The sequence below is a fragment of the Plectropomus leopardus genome, chromosome 16 (genome assembly GCF_008729295.1).
Source record: "Plectropomus leopardus isolate mb chromosome 16, YSFRI_Pleo_2.0, whole genome shotgun sequence".
Taxonomy (NCBI): Eukaryota; Metazoa; Chordata; class Actinopteri; order Perciformes; family Serranidae; genus Plectropomus; species Plectropomus leopardus.
In genome coordinates, this window is record NC_056478.1 from 26,381,001 (window position 1) to 26,405,348 (window position 24,348).

At 38.9% G+C, this 24,348-nt stretch overlaps 1 protein-coding gene across 1 annotated transcript; it reads left to right on the forward strand.

Moving 5' to 3' along the window:
- The first annotated feature begins 1,495 nt into the window (after nt 1-1,495).
- On the forward strand, nt 1,496-23,638 carry lbr (lamin B receptor). The gene is made up of 14 exons (XM_042503736.1): nt 1,496-1,649; nt 6,164-6,338; nt 8,752-8,967; nt 10,581-10,679; nt 12,776-12,962; nt 13,860-14,056; nt 14,570-14,624; nt 15,722-15,916; nt 16,023-16,126; nt 17,479-17,604; nt 17,810-17,978; nt 18,215-18,295; nt 18,502-18,624; nt 21,760-23,638. Exons 2-14 carry the CDS (start codon nt 6,174-6,176, stop codon nt 21,918-21,920), a joined length of 1,878 nt encoding a protein of 625 aa, XP_042359670.1. The 5' UTR covers nt 1,496-1,649; nt 6,164-6,173; the 3' UTR covers nt 21,921-23,638.
- Nucleotides 23,639-24,348: the final 710 nt, after the last annotated feature.

Genomic DNA, 24,348 nt, shown 5'->3' on the forward strand with positions numbered 1-24,348 from the left:
ACAGGAAAACACTCTGAGCTACGAGAGAGACGAGGAAGCTGAGAGAGGGTTGATGCTTTAATTGAATAGGAGAGTCTAAATTTTTCAAAATCAGTTTTCTTCCTTTTATTGTGTTTACTGTGTGAGCTTTGGTTATGAGCAACAGGTGTCCCATGAAGCAGTTGCTTATCTCAGACTCCATGAGTGAATGATTTGGTTCACTTGCAAGAAAGCGGTTTGATGTAGTCACTTTCAGCTGATGGTGCACTTTCCCTCAGAGACGTTACAGTGTGATACATAATTACTATTTTTTTATGGTTTCCTCATGATAGCATACCAGAAATACGAGGACAGATAGGGATATACAAGTGTTTACTGTGTAAAAATAACTATACAGGTTTGTGCAATTGTTTTTAATATTTAGTAAATGTTTTCATGAATGCACATTGATAAATTATGCATCATATCTGAACACTGTGCAACAAAAGTGCAGCCAGACCCTTTCAAATGACTGATTGCATGTGTCTGTAGAGCTTGATTAACTTATTTGACAACAATAAGTCTCCCAGGAGAAGTATACAGCACCACTATGATGACAGCTTCTTTTTGAATATTTTAAAACTTTTCTACATGGACATATTATCTTTCATTAATATAAAAATGTAATGTAAGTATTTTGATATCACAGTTTAGGTGATTTATATTTGACTACTTTCTTTGACTATTTTTTGTATGAATTAGTTTATATTATAGCCTTTATGTTAGTGTCAGGGATATCTTATTAACCCTATGAAACCTGACCAAATTAGATTGATTTCATTCAAAAACATTTTTAAAAAATGTCATGAACAGCTTAAAAAGAAATGGCCCCAAAATAAGAAATTGAATTATAAAAAAAGTTACAAGATAATCACTTGAAAAATAGCAGAAAAAAAAGAAAAGAAAGTTTAAAAAAAAAAGAAAAAAGTATGAAAATAATTTTTAAAAAATCATCAAGAGCCAATATTTTTACTTCTATTAAAGAATTTTACATATATAATTATAATTACAGCTATAGCTTTCTGGATATTTCCCTGCAGGTTTTCTTTTTTGATAATTTTCTAATTATTCTCTCTCCCTCTTTCACCTTTTTAGATTTTTTTTGTATTTTGCAGACTATTCCTTGCCATATTGCTGATCGCCTTTTCCTGTTTTTGACAGACAACATACCTATTTGCTCACATTTCAGGAGCTTAAATGGTTGTGAAAGGCCTCCGAATGCAGCACAAGAAACCTGATGTTGATCCAGGTTGCAAAGTGTTAAAAACTAAGAATAATGTAGCAGAAGGTATTTCTCTTTTTCACCTCTACCATTTTGGCTGACAGTAATTTGACACCAGTAAACAAAGTAGTCGTGACTCCCTCAGAGCCAATCCCGACTCATTTAAAATCCACCGATAGCCAATCAGGTTAGAGGGCTGTTTGAATTGAACCCTGCACAAGCCAATCAGCGGCCTTCGCGCCTTCCTAGTCACTGGTGGGTTTTGCCCAGAGAGGGAGGGAGAAAGAGCGCTACGTCAAACGTTAGCACCGTCAGTTTTTAAAATATAAATCTTAATTTATTAATTCCTGGTCTTGTCGAGGACTATTTTGTCGGTTTAAGTCACTGGAGTTACTCGCGTGATAATAAGGTAAGTGCATGTGTTAAACGCGTGTGCTTGTGGTGCAGAATAGCAAATCGCTTTATGCTTCTTTGTTGAGAAACTAGGTATTAGCCGGAGCTAACTCAAGCTGGCTGTATAACGGCGCTCCGAGGGTAGGCTCCGACTATTTCCTGGAACCTTAACTTGGGTCCACCAGTCTAAGTAAAAATGCCGGGGGAACTGTTAGGTTACATGTTAAATTGCAACCCTTCTCCTTGATAGCTCATAGTTTTATTGGAAATGTTTAATAGTTGTGGCAAGCAGCCCTGTGACGTGAACGTTGCCGTTATATACACTGACGTGAACGTCCAGATTAACGGCACACCACAACAGGCTGATCAGAAATTAGACTGTGTCTACCCTGTCAAAGACAAGGTTTATTAGATTGTAAAGCTAACATTAGCCCCGTCGGCTTCAGGATTGCATCCGTATCAAATGTTTTAAATGTTTTGCTGGGCTACCGTCACTGAATTCAGCTGCATTAAACTTATCCACATGTGCTCGCGGGTTGATAGTTTGACTGATGCATTTGTTTTCATCACCAGCAGTATTTGAATGCATGACGTTTTCCCTCCTTTCTTTCTGTTGCTTGCAGCTGCATGGGGGCTACGTGGAAGCTAACAAAGCTAACGTTAGGCGCATTTTGTTAAAGAAACAGCTCCGATATATTACAGTTTAGTTGTGGCATAAAACGTAGAACTATTTTACTAACAGCCAAGCCAAGCACCAATCCATGTGTCCAGCAGTAAAATATCTTTATTTTATGGAACGTAGAAGGGAAAATGCAGATTATTTTAACGAAATAATGAATAAAAGTGCTCCAGAATTATTCATTATAGCCTGCTGTCAAATCCCAGATCATAACGCAATGAAAATTGCACAGGAGACATTGCAAGATGAAAAACAGATGTCACGGTGTCGAAGTACTTTTCCTTTTGACACAACTTACTTTTTAAAGCCTAATGTTTGTATCAATTCGTTGCAATGTGTTATTGTGATAGATTGTTGACATTAAATATTCTTGTAAAGAAATTATCCTAACCATCCAGAATAATGTTAACTAGCGATCGTTGATCTTCCGACTTTATAGCTGTCTTGAAATGGCGAGTTAGCGTCAAGATTGTGATTAAAGTTATTTTTAGTGTTAAAACGAGTTATTTATTTTGCCCATAAAAGTTAACCACTCACATTTATCCCACCATTATGAAATATAACTCTAATAATAATGGATTGTAGGGTTAACACAACAGGTTAACGCCTGTCTGGTGTGTTTACAACTAAACTCACGATACATTTCAAAGGGGGCTGCATACCAGGTGGAGCTAAACAGCAGTTTTTCGCACAAAGGGGGGATATGTGTGTGTGTGACTTCTATTTAAAACTCCACCTACAGTAGAGCCCATATCCTTTCATCAGCCCTGCCTGAGATCTGATGGGAAACTCTCATCAGTCACGATTCAGCCCAGACTTCCACATCCTATATGGGACTCGGAGCAGCGCAGGGACTTACTTTGGGTGTGTCATATTGAGATGGTTTTCACTCAGATGTTGTGGATTTTTGTGTTTCACCAGATTAGATCAGTTACCATTAGATTAGGGGTTGGCTGCGTATTTGACTCTCCCTGCCTGTTTGTAGTAATCCTTGAGAGCCAACTTCTCAATGGACTGTTAGGAGTTATGTTTATGGATTTCTTTGTACTGCAGAGTGGTGTAGTCCTCAATAATCAGCTGTGATTGTCAAGTTTAACATGAATGGATTCTTTGATGTGTAATTTGTGTGATATTTTGGATAAAAAGCATCAACCTAACAACTGATCTTAACCTCAAATAGTTTCTATATGCTATCTGCCATCTGCTGAGGCATGGTGCTGTGTAAACTGCTGGAATTTTAATTAGCAAGACCAGTGACAGGAGCCTGTCATTAGGGTATGTGGCTAAAATTGTCACCAGTACAGAGCTGGACTGATACTAAAGTCTGAGTGTGTTTTTAAGTCAGTTTTCTTTCTTCCCAGTTAGTTAATGTTTTTTTTTTTTAAATGTGCTACAGATCAAACATTTCTTGCATACTGCAGTGTTTTATCTGTGATCATGATGTGACAGTAGCTAATTGACATGAAAAAGTGATTTAGAGTAGCGAAAACATGCACATGCTTCTGTTTATCTTGGTTAATGTGGGGCTTTTATGAATGAGCTGTGTAACACAGTATGCTTGTGCATTGTTTGAATTATTTTTCAGCTGGTGTTTGTTTCTGCTGCATGGAAGAAAATCATGTTTGTACAGTGAACTCAATGGGTGTCTAGTAGTAAAATTGACCAGCTGTTATCAATGTTTTAATTTTATGGTTGTCCTCAAACTGGCTGCTAGATTTGGCAAACTTAACAGCCACAACCACCACAGTTTAGTTTTCTGTCGTTTGTACAGTGGCTGGTCTAAAATTCCTTGCCTGCTGTGACTTGAATGGTTAACTCTGTCAGACAGACAGCTTTGGGTAAACCTAGCAGGGACAGACCTGTCAGCAGTTCTGCAGTAGTGTGGTGGTTTTCTAGACACTGAGCCTCCCTGGTCCCTAATGTTCCATACTGCTGACCTTGCCCGGCCTACCTCATTGTGTCAAGCGGTGTGCACTGCACTCGGATTTTGCCATTCTAAAGTGTTAGCTAGTGGAGGTTGCCCAGCCCCTCACAATGTTTGCATGGTTTTGAAATTGTAAACCAAGGATGCCTATGTACTAAATGAAGAGTATAAACCTGCACAATTTAAAGTTTAAGCTAAAAAGACAGCCAACCAGAGATGGTGTCTGATGCTAAATTGATAATTTAGATAGTATATCTTATGTAACCTGAAAATGTAATGAGACTTTTTTGACCTACTGTGGTAAATTGTCACTTTACTCCCCCATATGATAATCAGGCTCAAAACTCATTATTAGTAGTTATTGCGATCGATTACTGATTTGGAACCAATGTGCATTTACAAAACAAAATGAGAATCTTTCTCTCAATATTTAAAATTTGGAATATTACAAACTCTAATACAAAACATTGTTTAAATGCTTAAAACTGAAACTTAACATTACATAATGCAAGTTCCAAGCAACCTTTTTTTTATAAAGTCAAGTGGAAATTTTAATGAAAAATAAATAAATAAAAATACCTCCATGAGGTTTTAAAAAGTAAAACTTCCCCCCATGCTGACACTTTCTTTGCACTTGTTAATTAATTAATTTTATTGGTGATCATTAAAATAAAATGCTGATACAGATAATCGTCAAAATTCCAAATATCTGCCCCAATAATCAGCCAGGCTGATAATCTATAGATTATTTCCCAGACAACTAGCAGAAAAGTTGGTTGACAAAAGTAGAGTTTAACCTGTGTTTTTTTCAGTGCAAGGATGACCTCACATAGCTGCACTATACAACTGCCAAGTTCGTTTCACACCTAAGTGAACAGAGTTAAATCGGAAACACAGATTTAGGGGACTTTTTTTCTGTGTGCGTAAGGTTTTCCCCCAAGCAGTTTTAGTCTGCACTGTGACTAGAGTTTTTTTTTTTTTTAATGTTGTCCTAGGGTTAAACATATTCCCCATTAATTATTGTGAAGAGTATAGCCTGTAGGCAGTGGCCAGAACAAGTTATCCCATCTCTGGTGCTGTTGTAGTAAGAAGGGCTTGATTTTTCTCACCTTTTTTTTATTTTCGCTCAAGAGCATCTTATGGCCTGAAGTGAAATTTTCTGTACTCGCTCTAATCCTTGGCTGTGTGTGCTTTTGAATAACATCTGCTAAGCACGATCACATGACAAAAGGCATATTTTTCTGTTTTGTGCGAGACTTTGCATGCTGTTGTTTGTAGGATTATTTTAGTTTTTGATTTGGCTATTTGCTTCATTAATAACGGCAACAGAACAATTTATAACGCCAAACTATATTTCACATTGTATATAACTCTTTTGAATGATATTGCATCATAATACTTAATTATTGTCCAGCCACGGTGACGCTGTATGTAAATGCAGCGGACAGAGAGAAAGGATGCCAAGTATGTAACTGTCAGAGCAGTGTGAGTGACAATGAGCCCATTGACATTTTGAGATGCCACTTTAGTCGTGATTCAAGCAGATTGTTGAGCTCATGCTGTGCTTCAGTGGACTGTATGGAAACAGACATGACTGGTTGCAATGACAGCGCCCATTGTATCAACGTAGCCTTTACTATACTCACTATACTTTTTTATTTTTCTACTGTTAAAAAATCTAAAACTAATCTACATTGTTTACATAAAAGAATTTAAAAATATATTTATTCTTTAGAACAATTATGTTTTATGTCCTTTCTTTTTTGTTTGCCTTTTTGCCTCTCTCACATCTCCCGCCTGTCCACTCTAATGTATTTCCCCTCCTTTTTTTTGTTGTCCTCCCTCTTTCATTTTTTGTCTCTTTCTTCTCTCCTCTTTATTATATCATCTGGTCTCACTCCATCTCTTGTCTTTTACTTATTCTCAGGTCAGTGAGGATGCCTTTGGTAAAGTATCAGAGAGGGGACATGGTGATGGGCCGCTGGCCCGGCAGCAACCTTTTTTATGAGGTCAGGGTGTTGGGCTATGATACCAAATATCAGCTTTACACCGTAATCTACAAGGATGGCACAGAGCTGGAGCTCAAGGAGCAAGACATCAAGGTAACATAGACACTTACAAACTGAATGTCACTTTATCTTTTCTTTTTGTGTAGTATCTTGGTGAATTCATCTTATTTTCAGTGTTAGTGTAATCTTTTTTTATCTAGGGCTTTCTGCTATGAAAGTACTACAGGTTAGAGCCACAGGGAGTTAAGATAAAATCAGATAAGCTTTTATTGATTCCCAGAGGCGAAACTTGGCTGTTGTAACAACACAAGAACATAAAAAAGTACACTAAATATGTGTACATAGAGAAAGGTATAAATAACATAAAGAATATTAAATAAAACAAGAACAGCATAAAATTATGAAAAAGAAATAAGTTGCAAAATTACAATGCAAGCATTATACTACGCATACGGTAGTTGTACTTTAACTATGTGAAATGTATTGACGTAGTATAACATAATTTACAGTATAGTACAGTAATATAGAACAGGTTGTAAAATATAATAAAGCAGGAGTCGACAGTGTTTTTCTGGCCAAAGAACCCTTAGCTGAAAGAGAGACAGAGCCAGGAACCCTACTACATATATTGTGGGAAATATAGTTGCACTTGAGATATTTTAGGGTCTTCTCTTATTGCTGTACATGCTAAGCTAGCAGCAGTTGTGACAAAGCTAGTTGCATTAGCGTCACCCTCTGCACTTTCGCCAGTGGTCTCTGAAGTGGCTGGTGTGTCAGACACTCTTGCCCAAAAAGTTTCAACACTATCCATTGTGACTCATAAGAATGTAATACACTGTTAGCTGATTAGTTCACATGATTGTTCAAGAATCCATGGGTAGCAGCAGCTAGCTTGTTATTGATGTTGTGAACTGTAAATTAGATGTTGTCTTTACATTTTTATTAGTAGGCCAATTAATCCTTGCTAATATGTTGGATTCTGTTCAATGTGAACTTTTAGACCAAAATTAATTTATGCAAAAATAGATACATCAAAACTTCAATGGTCAAGCATTATTTTGTTGTATCTTATGAGGTTACTCTGAGGACCCCCCAGTGCAGGCAGTCCACATTTTTTGAATGGAGGCCAGATTAGATCATGTGAAAATACCTGGGGGCCAGCTGTTTCTCAAATCATACGGATTATTTAAAAATAATCTCATACAAATAGATATTTTTCATATATGTTATATATAGTTGTACTGCTCCTGAAAGCGGTGGCCCTCACTGTAGACTTTATGCATCTTTGCCGTTGCCATATCTGCTACCTTGCAGAAAATATCTGGTGTTTTGTAACCGTTAGTTTTCTTATTTATTTATGAAAACCCATAAGTTTTGCCTACACTGCTCCTACTTGGTGCATGTCTCCAAACCACATGATTGTCCTGCCATTGTGAGGTGAATGAAGATATATGCAAAGTGATCTTGCTTGATTAATCATAATATCAGTAGACAAGATGAGGGCTGCTTGAAATTGGTCTCAAGGCCAAAAATTGGCCTGCAGCCAGCACTTTAGACCTGACTGCTCTAAGTGTTGTGGGCTCCTGTTGAAAATGTGGTTAGTAAAGCATAGTGAGCTTAGTATAATATATAATGGATGATAAAAGTACTAATTGTAATAATAAGCAAATCAAGTCCAATTGAGACAATGGGAAGGGAGAGTGTGCCGGGCGTTTTGGGAAATGGGTGTGTGTGTTTTGATTTTGGCTGGCTGGTCAAAGTGAATGGGACAGTCTGTGGTCTCCACTGCTGTGGTTCAGTCTGATTGCAGTGGACACGAAGCAGTGCGTGAAGTGCTCAGTTTAGCGGGATGATCCGGTAGCTGAATCTGCCCATCTGCCACAGCTTGTCATAGAGAAAGTGACATCCTCCTCTCCGCCACTGACTTCACTCACCAGTTCCAGCCTGACAACAGAGCTGACCCTCCTAACCAGCTTGTTGATTCTTCTGGCCATACCAGCCACAAAGTCACCACCCCGACACAACACAGCAAATAACAGTGTACTGGTTACTACAGACTGATAGAAGAGCTGCAGGAGCCTGTTGCACACACTGAGAGATCTGAGTCTCAGGAGGTCAGGAGTCAGAAGGAACAATCCGCTCTGTCCCTTCCTGAGGAGGGAGTCAGTACTATGAGAGCAAAGGTCTAATCACAGGATAATGATCAGTTAACAAAGTTTGTTAGGGAAAGGTTAAGATGGAATGAAAACTTCAAAAGTGGTAACAATGGTTTGATGTGTTCAGCGTTAACAGTTGTTAAACCAAAGTTTACTATTGAACCTGGATTCAGATAAAGCTAGCTTATTGACCCTGCTATGTGAAATTTTAACTGTATTTGAACTGAATATATAAACAAAAGATGAGGTAGACTTTTTTAAAATATCTTTTCTGTTTCACTTTTAAAAATGAGGTACAGTTGTTAAAAATGACTTAAATCTCTTTCCTTTCATCTGCTGTTCTCCCTCAGAGTCCTGCTGTTTTCCAGAGCCTTTCTCGCTCCCGTTCTCGTTCTCGGTCACCAGGCCGTCGTCGCAGCCGGTCGCGCTCCCCAGCGAGGACCACGCGGCGCTCATCTTCCCGCACGGCGGCGGCTGCTGCTACTGCAGCTATAACAGAGAGCGCTCCGTCCTCCCGCAGGGATACGAAGCTGAAGGATTCACTAGAAGTCGAGCCCAGTCCCGTGGTAAGTGCCACAGCTGCCTTCTCATTCTCTCGTCATATCAGTGGTGCTGTTTTAGGATCTGATGCACAGAAACAGATAAAGGATATCGTCAGAAAGTGTTATTTGGCAGGTCAGAAACAGACTTGCAGTCAGTACATTAGTAGAGACACTGCCTACCTCTGATATTTACATGGTTGTGAACTGCCCAATCAAACCAAATCAAGTCACGTAATCTATCAAAGAAATAACATCCCATAAACAGTGAAGAATTTGTAATGAAAAATGAACAATAGCCAGCTGAGTGTCAACCAAGTCATTCATCGTAAGGTTGCATCGCTATGGGCCTGTGTCCACACAGCCTTTTTCTTCTGCAGAGCAAGGTGCTGGGAGCGCTTCAACCCTTGTTTAAAAATAATACGCTACACATGCTTCTATGACAACAAAATCTTGACATTGTCATCATGTCATTAGCTAGTAAGCCAACGTGACACTACGTATACAGAGTTTATTACACTGTTAAAACCAAGCTTAACAAGGTACAGACAAAAGCACATCTCACCAGCAGAGATTTTCAACTAGAAGCGCTCGGAGCTAACACACAAAAAAGGCAGAATGCCTCAAAAAAAGATACACCTGCTACTCATAGGGAAAAACTGAAAAAAATGACATTGGTGCTGAAAAAAATGCTGTGTGGACACTGGCCCTAAGCAATGCCTCTACTAATTCAGATTTTACTTCCTGGAGTTACATTTTGTTAGTAATGTTCAAAGAGTCTTTACTCCACTGCCTTGAGTTTGGGAGAAGCAGTTACATGTTTGACACCATCTCAGTCATACAGCATGTTACAGAGCATTCAGGCTGATGGGGTAAATTGTGATTTGATTGTGGTTGCGTTCTCTGTGAAGTTCTGTAATTTCCGTTCACCACACATAGATACAGTTTGTGTAATAGTAGTGGTGAAATCTGGTGCCTCACTACATTAGAATGCTCTGTTGAGCTTCCTTATTCTCTAACTTTCTCTAGCGGGGAATTGGAAGTAATTGCAATAAAAATTATACTCTGGGTTTGTTGTAATATAAAATCATAATGTAAAAAGATAGAGATCCGCATCCTAGGAAGCTCCCCTTAAAGGATTTTATTCTGACTGAGGAAGAGTGTTTTGGCTCAAAACGTCACTTATTTCGCATGATCATGACGAGAGCAAAGATCATTGGTGTGGCTTTTGTTTGGTTATCAAGCATTGAGTGGTAAGAGGGTAATGTCACTGTGGATGAGATGATACTGTTCCAAGTATTGGTCAAGTACAGATACGTACATTAAAGCCTCTTGAGGGAAATGTGCGTTTTAAAATATTGGGCTTTTTAAATCAAAGTCCCTTGATGCAAGTCAAATTTGTGCCATTAATTATTCTAAAAATGAAACACAGTTGTCCTAGATGATCTCGTCAAATGTCCTAAATCATCAGTACCTTGTCATTGTGAGAAATGTGTGCGTTTCTGTCTCTCTGTCATTCTGGATTTTGACCATGACACCGTCACGTTCCCTCTGCCTGTTCCTCACGTTGCTTTTTTTTGTTTTTGCCCTTTTTGTCTCTCTTCATCTCCATCAATCTCCCTCCATTGTTTGACGAACAGCAACAGACAAAGACAGCAGAGAACAATAGCAACAATGAGCATGAAAAGACAGAGGAGAAACAAAAAGAGGAGAATAACACTGCTAACAAAGTAAATGAGGTGAGTTTTATTTTGTAATTGAAAAATGTTCCTCTGTTTGGAAAAAAGGTCCATAATCATTTAAATGAAAGGTCCAGAAATAGAGTACTGGTGGACTGTTGAATCGCCCAGCTGCTCTCACATGAAGACAGACTAAAGTTATGGTATAGACTCAAGAAAAAGCGCACAAAAAATTGAACTGTTAAGTATGTGAAAAACATGTAAACACACACCATGTCTCTGGGCTGTTGCAGTAGAAAGAATAATTTCTACTTTCTTTATTCTCAAGCGTTTTTTCCTGTTGAGTTTCTCCTGAGTTGAAATGAGTTTTGCCACATAGATGCTATTAGAACCAAAACAACAACTGATGTTCCAGGCGCTGCTCACAGTCTAATAGTGAATGGGCTTTGAGGTAAGTTAGAGCTAAAGGAATGTCATGATGCATGCACGTTGGGGGGGGCGTGTGTTTGAGTGTGTTTTCCAACCGAGGGAGGCTCCCCTCACAAGATCGAGCTTCATTTAGCCGGTCACATGGCGTACCAACATGTGCCATTTCTCTACTTTCCATCCCTTTCAAAATGTTCTGACAGCTCCACAGGGGTCATGTAGACAAAGTGTAGAGTAGTAGGTGTGTTTAAAAAAAAAAAAAACAGAAATACATGCTATTTCAATCCAGTTTTGTCCCTGTTTGCTATCTTTGCTGTTTTGTTTTTTGTCTAAATCAAATCCCTGAGTTGAATTGCAGACATGAGACCAGAGCCTCTAAAGTCATTGTTAGTGTGTGTGGTTATGTAGCCTAATCTGTAATCCTTGAAAGTTATACCCTCTGTGAGAAGCTTTCTTTGTGAAAGTATTTTTCAGTTAACGGGAGAGTAACGCCTTACTTCATGAACAGAGTGAACTTTACTAAAGAACTCGGTCGAGTGAGGAACAAAGGGTTTCACAGCTGTAAAGTAATACTGATGGGAATCTTTGGAAAACTCTAAGATTTAATTTCTAATCTTTTGCTTGTAATTTGATTTAAAATTTAATTTCAATCACGAGAGAAGTATTTGATATTTTTATCTAAATGTTTTAATTTGTCTATGAAGAAATATTTAGCCTTAAGGAATATTGTTGCTGAAGACCAGTAAAACCAATAGTATATGTTTCTCAAATGATGGTTAAATAATGCAAAACATCTCCTACAGACTTTGTTTGCTTCATTTGTCATTAGCCGTTTTCACACAGAGATCGCGCTGTAGGGCTGAAACCGAGTTCCTTCTTATTACCTCCGTCCCATTTTTACACAGAGCCAAACGATGGCAGCATCATGTTGCTCTTATTTGTGATTTTAGACAGCATACTGGCATCCCGAAAGTAAAAGAATCTTGCCTGGGCGAAATATTTAACACAACAGTATCTTTTGGCAGCACTTTCTAAACAATAACAATAATTTACCATCTCTGGCCGCTGATCTTATCCTCTGCTTGGACGATAAGGACCTCACGATTCTCATTATTTTCCCAATTTGCAGACACTTATGGCTGCTGTTCTTCAAATATAAACCAAGATTCTGTCACTAAGTTGCTTATTTCTCACCTCAAATGTTTTCAGAAACGTGTTTTAGCGTACTGTTCAACTATAATACGAGATCACCGGCCGCCATTGTTTCACTCAGACGTGCGTCTGGTAAGGCGTGATGCATTATGGTAGTTGTGGGTTTTCTCCCTCTTGAGCAAAATATTCTTTTTTACTGTTTTCTCTGGTCACGTAGCACAATTTCAAAAGTATTTGCAACTTACTACTGCAGAGACGGCCTTTTATTATGTGAGGACTCTAATATCGGTGAAATACTACTTAACCTCCATCAGGTAAAGTTCTTACAAACGAAACGTTTACATTGAAGCACCCAGCCTGTACTGTATGTGGTTTTGTCTATAGGAATTTTACCTGTTGTAGGTCTGATGACCGAAACCTCCTCAATAAAGTGTAAAAAAGTTATTAATGTGTGCATAATTCTTTGTTTTCTTTTCAGTCAAATATTCAGTCAGTCAACACTGATTTTATGGTGAACTTTTGAATTTGAATTAATTCTTTTTGCATGTTTTAATTAACTAAAATCTTTTTTTCCCAAGTCCAAAGCTGCGGTAGAGGCAGAGCCCGCGGCAAACCAAGGCCGATACAATCTGCGCCGCAGGAAGGACGATGGAGAAGCCAAACAAGTCGAGGCCAAAGCACAGCAGCTGGAGGAGAAGGATGCCAAGCTGGCCGCAGCTCCTGCTGCCTCCGTCTCCACCCCGCTCGATTTTGGTGGTAAGATAGGTAGGTTACACAGGTTACACTTTTTAAAACGTGCAGTTACATGGAGCTTCACCAACACATGTACTCACACTTAAAATGAATGAATGATTGAATAATTCAAGTTTTAATAAATTACATATGGAACACAGTACAATGAGAGACAGACGAGACCAAAACAAACAAAGAAAACATCACACATGGAGATGTCTATAGGAGGGCTTGCCTATAAAGGGGGGTTTTTAGTAGATGCTGAAAACGGTCCATGGACTTGTTCCAGAGGGTCGGGGCTAAACCAGCAAAAGCGCGCTCACCTTTTGTTTTGAAGTTGGAGCGGGGGATGGATAAGAGGCTGAAATTTTAGGATTGGAGTGATCAAGAAGTAGAATAAGGAACAATGAGATCAGAAATGTAGGGGGCGAGGTCGTGCAGTGCCTTGATTGTAATCAACTGGATCTTGTAGGTTACTCTGAATTTTACAGGAAGCTGGTGGAGGGCTGCAAGAACAGGTGTAATGTGGGGCTGACGGCTCGCCCTAGTTAGTAGTCTTGCAGCTGCGTTTTGAACCACTTGTAAACGATTTAGAGCAGTTTGACTGAGGCAAGTGTACAGGGAATTACAATAATCTAAATGGGAAAAAATGAAAGTGTGTAATTAATAATTCAAGTTCCTCAGAAGGCAACATACATCTTTGTGATATTTCAGTATTGCAGTATTATTGTACTGCAGAGATTTCTACATTTCTGGTCACTGAGTATACTGTATTAATTTATTTGGATGATGTTAGTCACTGGGAAAACCAGTTGGCTTTAGGGATAACAGATAAATCGACAAATTGATCTGTGTGAGTGTGTCTGTGTGAAGGTGGTGTTTGTGTTGCAGTAAGGTGAAGCTGATCACAAACTTCTGTCCCTCCTCCAGGAGCATACTTCTGGCTGCTCTTCCTGCCAGCCTGGGTCCTGTTCCTGGTACTCCAAGTGAAGCGGGCGGACCCCAGTCTGACCAACTTACCTCCTCCTCTGCCCCCCCTTGAAGACTTCTGGGACGCCCAGGCTCTCGGCTTTGTCGTGCTCTGGATCTTATTCCAAGCCCTGCTCTACATCCTGCCTGTTGGAAAGGTGAGTGGGAAGAACTGTAAAAACACAAAACCAGAGATATTACATAATACAGTGTGTTTCCCTTCCCCTTCCTTGGACCAGAGCTCGACTTTTTCAGTTTATTAGCTGTTGCAGGAGGCACAAATTGGATTAATGGTCAGGAGTAACACTTACTGAGATGCCCCACAGTAAAAAGGAAGCTCTCGTTGTGTTCCTCCAGTGTCTTCTCTGCCTCTGAGCAGAGATTACTCTCTGCTCACCTGAATGATAAACCTTATAATCACATTACATGTTTCGTGTTTATCATTTCAGTCCATGTAGTATTTTCCTCTAGTGTAGATTAAAAATGACTTGATGGCTTTAATCTTCTTGTCACCACAGTGGTAAAATGAGGATATACTATACGTCTCCACTGACATATGTTGACTGTACAAATAGTAGGTTGTAGCATGCATGTGTTCACTTGTGAGCAAGTGACTAAAATGTGCTCTTGGTCAACTGTTCATCCCAGTTTGCTGTTTTTCTGTCTTGTAGCTGAGCGAGGGCATGCCATTGAGGTCTGGGGAGAAGCTGAAGTACAGAACCAATGGTGAGGCTCAGGGTCCAACACTACCATCAGTTAGTGTCTTTAACTGCACGTAAACCTCATTTGAATGAAGGAATTTGTTTTCACTACAAAAAGCCAATTCTGACAGCTACTCTTGAGCTGCCGACTCCATCTGATCACTACAGGCTTCGAGCATTCATTTACGATCATTATGGGACAATACTTTTACTGTTGTTTTGGAAAGTTAAACATATTTATCTTTCAACTACCTTTTTTGTAGTTTGAATTGAATTTTAGGGGCCGTTTACACAGCAATGCTTCTTGCATGAAATGTTGAACTTTTGTTGGGGTTTGGCCTTTTGTTCACACAACAACGGCCTTACAGTGTTATCACATGAAGGGAATATTTTTTGAAAGTGCAAAGACTTTTCCGTTTTTAGAAGGGCCGTTCGCATCTCAACATGGCCTTAATCTCCTAGCTTTTTGTCTTCCACGTTTTAGCTTTCTCCTGCCCATGTGCAGCCATTTTTACACTGAGATCCAAAAAGAGTCCCTCCTTTATGACACCTTTGGGTTTTTACACAGAACCAAACAACGGTGGTATCATGCCGTTTCGGTGTATCATTTTTGATCGCATGATAGGCGTGATGTTTAACACGACAGCATCTGCCTCTCGCTTGACATATAACATACGCCTTGCCAGCACTTTCTAAACTAACAGCAGAATAACGTGGCAATAACAATCATTTATCATTGCTGCTATATGGCAGCTGATCTCGTCCTCTGCTCGGTTGGCAAGGAGCTCACAAATGTCATTGTTTTACCGATTTGCAGACATTTAAAGCTGCTGGGTTTTTTGTTTTGAGTTAGATGCTGACTGCTTCAAGCTTCTTTTTAAGTCTCCTGCCAGTCACTCGCAACCAGAGCCGCACACCCGCTATGCCCATGACCTCGTCCTGTCAGCTGTCCCTTTTACATAGACTACTTCCCATGGTGGCTTAAAAGCGAGAAAACTGGCCCCTCATTCCACAGTCATACCTTTCATACAGAATGATGAGGCATCATAACACTGCGATATTCCCACCTTGAAGCAACACTGTAAATGGGGCTTGTATCAAATCCTCTTTGTGTCCCTCCAGGTTTTTTTGCCATCGTGGTGAGTGCTGTCGCGGTAGCAGTGGCGATGCACCAGGGTGTCGATTTCACCTACATCCACAGCCACTTCCTGCAGCTGGCTGCGTCCACCTTCCTCATCTCCGTCCTGCTCAGCGTCTACCTGTATGTCCGCTCTCGATACGCTGCCCCAGAGCAGCTGGCACTGGGAGGAAGCTCTGGTAAGAGTGAGCTTCTCACTGATCACACATGCTGTGTTGTGCCTCTTTGATTCATTCATTTATTTTGCAGTTTTCTGATTTCTTTTCTCTCCCTTTGTTTCACCAGGCAATGTGGTTTATGACTTCTTCAAAGGACATGAGCTCAACCCCCGCATCAAAGAATTTGATCTGAAATTCTTCTGTGAGATGAGACCTGGTCTGATTGGCTGGGTGAGTCACAGGACACTGGACATTCCCAAAAACACATTTATTGAGCAATTAAGAAGACTTTTGTTGTTTTCATTGTAAATGAAACAGTCATATATCTGGCTATGAAAATACTGTCTATTAGTTGAGTAACTTGTAGTCATTGTGTCTTGATTTTAAAAACGTACCTGTACACCACAGCTGACTACACAGTAGATCAATTTGCCACCTTATCTGTTTTAATAGGACTTACACACACTGCGCTCTCTGGTGGCCAAATGTGGAATTTATTTTGGACCTCAGATATGTGGCATGAACTCAGTGAACATGGTGTTTCTTTGGGGCTATGAGGTCACTGCAGACTTTGAGCTGAGATTTATACCATTTAAGAACCACAGCTTGTGAACATGAGTAACTGTGATCGGAGATTTTTAGCTGATTAATGAGGGTTCATGTTGTTAATGTAGTCAAAAATGTGAAGAATTTTACTGGGCGTCAATCCTTAACCCTTTAGGGCCCTCTTTAATATTACACATACGTTTACCGCTTTGCGCACAAAATGCGCATTTCAAAATTGAGCTTTAAAAAATACGATACATAAATATGATTTTCTACTTCTACTGAGTTAATTTTTTTGCCAACAGCCCTAATCAAAAATATCAAATATTCCTTCATTTTCAGAATTTCAACCCTTTAAATGCCAGATAATTGTCATGTTGCCACTATGTTTTTAGATAAAAAAAAAAGAATTATTTTCTAATATACCACATGCAGTAACAGTAGTAGATTTTAATTTATTTTTGATTATCACAGCCTGGGATATGTCAGTGATTGTCAGCAACATTTATTGTGACAGTGCACCTGGTGGAAATAGCATGTATTTTATCCATATGCAAAATATGGTAAAAATGACACCCAGAAATAATACAACACATTTTTATGCTTTGACTGTGGGATCAAAAATTGCAGTTTGGATGGGTTTCATTGACGCTTTTATTTTTCACTTGAATGAATGAACGAATGTTGCAGTCGAATTTGCACAGTGTATTTTAAACGTATTGTAGGAGCTGAGCTGGAAATTCCAAGATTTAAAAAAAAAAACACAATCTTGCCAAAAATGTATGCCATATACATGAACACAGCCCAAATTATCAAAGAATGAAAAACACATAAAATGCGCTTAACAGTCCCTTAAGAGTTAAACATGAGAGGACTTAACCTGCTGTTTCGGTGAAGCATCAGATCTACACTCATTTATTTCCTCCTTTAATACCTTGAATAGGAGTTGGCACGCACATTTACAAATAGCTATACAGCATTCTGGATTATGAAGAAATACCCATAATTTTGGATTTCCTTTGTGTGTCCTTGTACAGTGTTTGATCAACTTTGCGATGGCGCTGGCCGAGATGAAGGTGCAGAAATTGGATGCTCCGTCTTACTCCATGATCCTAGTGAACCTCTTCCAGCTGCTCTACGTGGTGGACGGCCTCTGGAACGAGGTACGCTCCGCAGAACACAAGTCCAACTTGTGCTGTAACATAAATATTTTCTTAGCGGTATCACTCGACGGGAATTCGATAAAACATTAATAAATAAAGAAAATAATTGCTTTTGTGATCAGGTTAACAACTTTTAAACCCATCTTACTTTATTTAGCAAACAAAAAAAATAGAGAATGCTGAATGTGTGATTTTGTCTCCTCAGGAGGCCATCCTGACCACCATGGACTTGATGCACGATGGTTTTGGCTTCATGTTGGCTTTTGGTGACCTGGTGTGGGTTCCCTTCACTTACACGCTGCAGGCGTATTACCTGGTCAGCCACCCCAACCCCCTGAGCCTCCCCGCCCTCGCATTCATCGTCACACTCAAGCGTAAGTAGCAGCAGAACATCAAACTGAAGTCACTGACGGTCTCAGTTTCAGGGTTTGGACTATTTTCTTTTCATAACTGCATTTGTCTAGTTTTCTTTTGGCTACTCAATGAGATAAAAACACGCTGTTTAGTCTCAAGATGATGAGAGGATGTTAACATTTCAGTGATCATAATCCTTTCCCAGTTTGTAAAGCTCATGGTGTTTAAGTTTTTTCTTGGTGTCTCTGTCTTGCAGTCGTTGGCTTCTACATCTTCAGGAAGTCCAACTCTGAGAAGAACAACTTCAGGCGAAACCCGTCAGACCCCAAACTGTCTCGTAAGTTCTGCAGGCTTAAGGCTGATTGTTATAAATATGCCATAACTCGTAAGATTACTTTTTTTTGCCCTCCATTTAAACAAAAAGTACTGTTGAGTAACATTTCAAATATTTTGGTGCCAAAACGTTTGCCTCCACCTTTTTGTCCGTCTTTTTTTTGTGTCCATTTTTCTCTGCTAAACTGTCTGTTTTTCTGCGATCTTCAGATCTGAAGACTATCCCCACAGCTACCGGGAAGAGTCTGATCGTGTCTGGCTGGTGGGGTGTGGTCCGCCACCCGAACTACCTGGGAGACCTTCTGATGGCTCTGGCCTGGTCCCTACCCTGTGGTGAGTTTCACATTTACACCACAAGTAATTGGACACTAATACCCCTTTCCCACCAAAATAAGTGCATGTAAGCAGGTTTTTCAAACACCGGTAAATACCCTGTTTGGTAATAATGTTTAGAGTCCAGACTTTTATAAGGAAAAATGGGTGGAAGGCAAAGAGTTGCAAGTGCAAATGTGCATGATTACATAGTAACCTTTCCAGAAACATGAAATAAAAGCACTGCTTTGCATTTCTATTTGGAACCACATTGATCCCCTCAATAGGCACATTTGTGTTTAAGAGCCAACATATTAAGAATATGTTCTTGATCAAATATATGAAGAGTGTGGTCTAGAGTTGTGCATGTTGTCAGTACTTTCCTGCAGTTAGGTGGCTGTTCAGGGGCAAAGCCACATTAAAGGGTGTGGAAGAAAAGTCCTCCTGCACTGACCTCTTGTGGCTGAAATGTTGAAGTGTCATACTGACTCACAGCATAATGTCAAAACATGAAACACTGTATTATAAGGTAAAATGTTGCCAAAAAACTGTTGACAAGGGAGTCAACAACTGTACAGAAGTTAGTGTGAGTGTTGTGTAACAGCGTGACATAAAAGGGAATCAAAGAAACAACAACAGGACTGGGAATAACCTGAGGCAGGGCTGTCCAAACATCCGTGAATGGGGACCAGATTAGATAATGTGAAAATAGCAGGGGGCCAGCTGCTTCTTATATCATCATGTTTTTGGGGGGAAAAAACTCTACAAATAAGGAAAACAACTGTTTCATCTTTTAGTGAAAAAGAATTTGCTGTCGATTCAACACTTCTTTGCTGCAGGGCTCGGTATCTGCAAGAATCCGGACATACAATACAAACCACAACACAGGTTACAATTCAGTATCGGGATACACTGCAGTACTGTAAGAAAGGAATATATTGCGGGTTTTTTTAATATCTAATTTAAAGGAAAAGATGTCTTAAAGTCAAGTCTACTTTTATAATGCAATGAGCACAGTAGGATCTGTTTTTATTACAGCACCTGTAACACGCAAGGAACATGTTGTTAAGTCAGAGTGGGAGATTCATATAATTGAAGACAGATTACAACACTGCAAACTAGCAGCCAGGGGTTCAAACTCTTTTTAAACTTTTCTGAGATACTCAGGTGTATCAACATTTTCTTTCAACCCTACTTTGCTGTGTCGATGTCTGCTACCAGCAGGAGCCATCTGCTGTTAGGTTACTGTTTGTTTGTTTGTTTGCATTTGTTCTACCTGTGTAATTTCTTCTTGGTACATGTGTACACACTGCGCTATAGTCCTGCCACTGCGACGTGAATGGGGAAAAATGCAAAGTGATCTGGCTTTATTAACCCAAAACGTGTGGGGCCACATATAGTATACATGGAACAAATAGCTGAGGGCAGTTCAACCCTTTGAAACCTGAGTAAATCTGTTTAATTGCAGATACATAGAGAGAAAGCAATGAGCATTGAAAGAAGAAATTAGCCCAAAATAGCAAGAAATAAAAAAAAGAAAGCAAAAATACCTGAAAGGTAGTTTTAAAAAATAATTAAAAGGAAACAAAAAAAAAAAAACAAGGCAAAAGGGAAAAGTCCTGAAAATGATCAGAATTCTGTAATGTTATTATTAATACATAATTATGGCCTTTATAAATATTGTTTTTCCATAGCTTTTTTTCATTTTTCCCTTGACATTTTTAAAATATAAAATTCAAAATCCACTATTTTCTCTCAATTTGTGGAGCATTTCTTACCAAGTTGCTCATTGCTTTTTTCCAGTGATGAAATTGGTGCAATTTAATTCAAATTTGCACCAATTTCCTCAGAGTTCAAAGGTTTAAATACTTGCAAAAGGAGTCTGAAAGCAGCACAAGAAAAATGATGTCACTCTTGGTCTCAAAGGGTTAAAATTGGTCTGAGGGCCGTGGCTGGCCCCCAGGCCAGACTTTGGACAACGCCTGAGGTGATATTATCGATGTATCATGATTCTTTAGTCTAAATACACATAGTTAGTCCATGAAAAACTTGGAAAAGTCATGGAATTTGTAAATAGCTTTTTGGAAAATGAATTATACCAAGAAAGTTTTGTAAATGTTATTGAATTTTGTTTCACACATTCCTGCATAAAAGAGTGTTCAGTAAGGGAAATAATTATTTGATCCCTTGCTGATTTTGTAAGTTTGTCTGCTGACAAAGAAATAATGGTATTCATGGTAGGTTTATATTAACAGCGAGAGAAAAAAAAAAAAAAAATTATATATATATATATATATATATATATATATATATATATGTGTGTATATATATTAAAATTAGAGACCTGTGCTAGCTAGCAGTGCTTAAGGAGGTCATTTTAAGCAATGTATTAGCTCCCATCATGGGCTTTTGCACCCTGGCGACCAACGCGACACCACCTCAGAAGGGACCATTTTGTGTGCTGCGTTCAGAAATGAAGCTCTAACAGCAGTAAGGGATGGGCCCCGGGCCAAAGACCGTGGCACTGATACAGTCCGACATTGCCGGCACTTGTATCAGTACTTTAAAGACACACTAAACAGAGAGAAGTCAGAGCAGCAGACAGGCCGCAGTGGAGACAACAAACAGCGCTCAAAACTGTAAGTAAGTGCAACAAAACCTTAGCAAGTAAAAGTCAAATCACCTGTTTAACAGGCATAATTATGTAGAAAGCAGTGTTTTAATCAGCTCTGTCCGCAGTCTCTCATCCATTATGTTTTACACCAGTGCAGCACGCCTGCTCAGCTAGTAGCAAATTGTTACAAACAAGCTAAAATGACAGCCGTTTGTATGAAGTTTAACTATTTAGCTTCGTTGCCACATATCGTAAAACGTATCAGCAATACCTGCAGAGTCACATCAGCAACAGAGAAAGAAGGACAGAGGACCGGAGGACTGACTGATACTGTTGTTTCCAGTGAAACACTGTCCTGTCAATTAAAGGCAAGAAAAGGCCAAAAAACAAAACAAAACAGAAAGACTGAAATTAGAGAAGTTTAGTTTATTTAGTGACTTTGTTGATAACATTGCAGATTAGAGCAACTTCTATTTTTTTTTTTAACCAATTGCTGAATTCGCTATCAGGTTAAAATGCTCTTTTATTATTCACACCTACAGGCTTCAGCCACCTGCTGCCATGGTACTACATGATCTACTTCATCATCCTGCTCGTACACCGAGACTCTCGCGACATGAGCGAGTGCAGGAGGAAGTACGGCTCAGCGTGGGATGAGTACTGCCGAACTGTTCGCTACCGGATCATTCCGCATGTCTACTGAGCAACCTGTAGCCGGACACTCCCCAGCTGAGGCCTTTTTAAACCCAAAATTCTGACTCTGAAAGCTCAGCAAAAAAAATGTCAAATATGAGTGGACTGATTGGACTTCTTAAAATCTTGATTCTGGACTGAAGGAGCTACAGTTCTTTTAAAAAAAATATTTTTTGATGTCAAAAAAAGAATAATTGTGAACTATTTGAAGAATTGCCTTTTTTAATAGTAAATATTCAAAAATACACAGTTTGAAACTCTGCAAAATCTGGGGGAAATTGAGATGCCTCTGCTAGGAATGTCTTTTTAGGATGTATATTTTTGTATATACACATTTGTTTTTATACTTCAAGAATATCTCACCTTTTGCATAATTTTGGTAAGTTTTGCTCCTTGCTCCAAAATTCACAATGTTACAATATCAGCTTGGCTATTATGAATAATTTTGTAAGTAAGCCTTCCGACTATGATTATACTGCTTGTGCATATTGTGAAGGATGGGATTAAAAATGTGACTTAAAAAAAATCTGCACAGTGTAACTAGGACTCTTTCTCAGGACCCAGAAATTTGTCAGAAATCAGAAGTTTTGTCTTAATAATTTTGTTGTGTATAATTTTATATAGATTTGTAGTTTAGACTTGAGAGTGTAAAATGATTTTGGAGGTTTCAAGAAAAATGCACTAATGTGTTACAGCATATATATTTTTTCTTATATTATCAATCCCAAAGTGTATTTGATTTGGCTTTGCTACCTCAGGTTCACTCACTCTGCAGTTCTTCCTGTGTGTAATTATGAGTGTGATGTCACTGCTTAAAGTAAAAAAAAAAAGTTAGACCGTTATTCATTTCAACAATAACGTTACTATTTTCTGTGAACAAGTGACACCCTCGAACTTGTTATGCCTAAACCTAACTCTTGCATTTATAGGGTGCTGATGAAATATCTGTAATTTTTTTTTTGGCTAGATTCTGGGGCATTTTTTCTATTATGATATATTATATATATATATGTATAATATATATATGATATATTCCACCACTGCCACATGAATTTGGTTTATTTAAGCTTTAATTTGCCTGGTTGTATGACAACGCCGATTTTAATGAAGTTAATACTGTGACAACATGAAGAGCTGTTGACTGTGTTAGCATTTACAAACTGCATTTGCGAACCCAAAAAAACGTATTATTGCGCCTGTGCAGCTGTAGATGAATACATCAGTAGCAATAATTAACTAGACTAGGTAGCATTTTTTATGCTGTGCTGACTGAATAACATGTACATATTGTTTTGTTTTTTTTTGTTTTTGAATCCTGTTATTTTCAGTAAAGGATGTGACAGTAGTGATTATAGTAATATTTCTCATTAGATATTTAATATTACTTTTTATTCGTTTGGATTTTTTTTTTAAGTTAACTACATAATTTTGACCACTGTAGTTATGTTTACACTTAGCTCTGCCATGTTTCCGGAAAATATTGTTTGATATTAGTCATGCCACTCTTGTATGCCCCAGGAAAAATTATGGTGTTTTTTTAAAAAATATTATGGTGGCAAAAATGTCTTCTACCTTTTTTGGCAGTCTTAATGGAAAGCTGTGCGTTGGATGTACTTAGACATATGACAACAATGAATGAGAAGTAACCAGGTCCAGCAGGCTGTAAGTGAGGGGGACAGTGGCTTGAAAGAGCTTGTCTGTACAAATGTTGCAGCATAAAATAAAGGTTTACAGCTTACCCTTTTGCCACTTTTTGTGGTCATTGTTCATTTATAGGCTTGTTGAGCGGCTAAGTGATGAACAGTGCAGAACGAGACAGAGTCCATTTGCACTCAGTGGTTGTGCCTCCATGCCAGCAATAGCTGAGGCTGGGGCATAATGTTTTCGGGTTGTCCATCTGGCCATTCTTGTGAATGCAGTATTTCGAGAACGCCTTGAGGGAATTTCTTCAAACATAGCACACTTATCAACTTGGACTCAAGGATGAACTGATTAGGTTTGGTGATTGAAGGCCAAGGTCACTGTGACCTTGCATCCGTCTCATTTTTGTGAACGCAGTATCTGATGATGGGTTTTAGGGAGTTTCCTCAAATCTGGCACAATCATCCATTTAGATTTAAGAATGAACTGATCACCATGATCAGTTCATTCTTAAAAGTAAGTTATTGAATACGGTCGGGTGTGAAAATGACAAATGCGCCGGTCTGAGAATAGCAATGACATCTGCGCTGCGCCGAGCGCAACATAGAGCCCTATGAGTTTTTATGACATGCTATTCACTAACTTTCCTTACAGGACTTTGGATAACAAAATAATCAGCCAGTGCTTGATGCTATTTTGGATAGCACATCATAGTAGGAGAGTTTATGCTGTTTTGGGTGACAAAATAGTACATGGATTTGGATAATAAAATACCACATAGTGTAGCATGTTGAGAC

Coding starts and splice junctions, on each gene's coding strand:
- lbr (XM_042503736.1), top strand. CDS start 6,174: ATGCCTTTGGTAAAGTATCAGAGAGGGGACATGGTGATGGGCCGCTGG. Junction 16,127..17,478: donor GACCTGGTCTGATTGGCTGG/GTGAGTCACAGG, acceptor GTCCTTGTACAG/TGTTTGATCAACTTTGCGAT. Junction 18,296..18,501: donor GTCAGACCCCAAACTGTCTC/GTAAGTTCTGCA, acceptor TGCGATCTTCAG/ATCTGAAGACTATCCCCACA.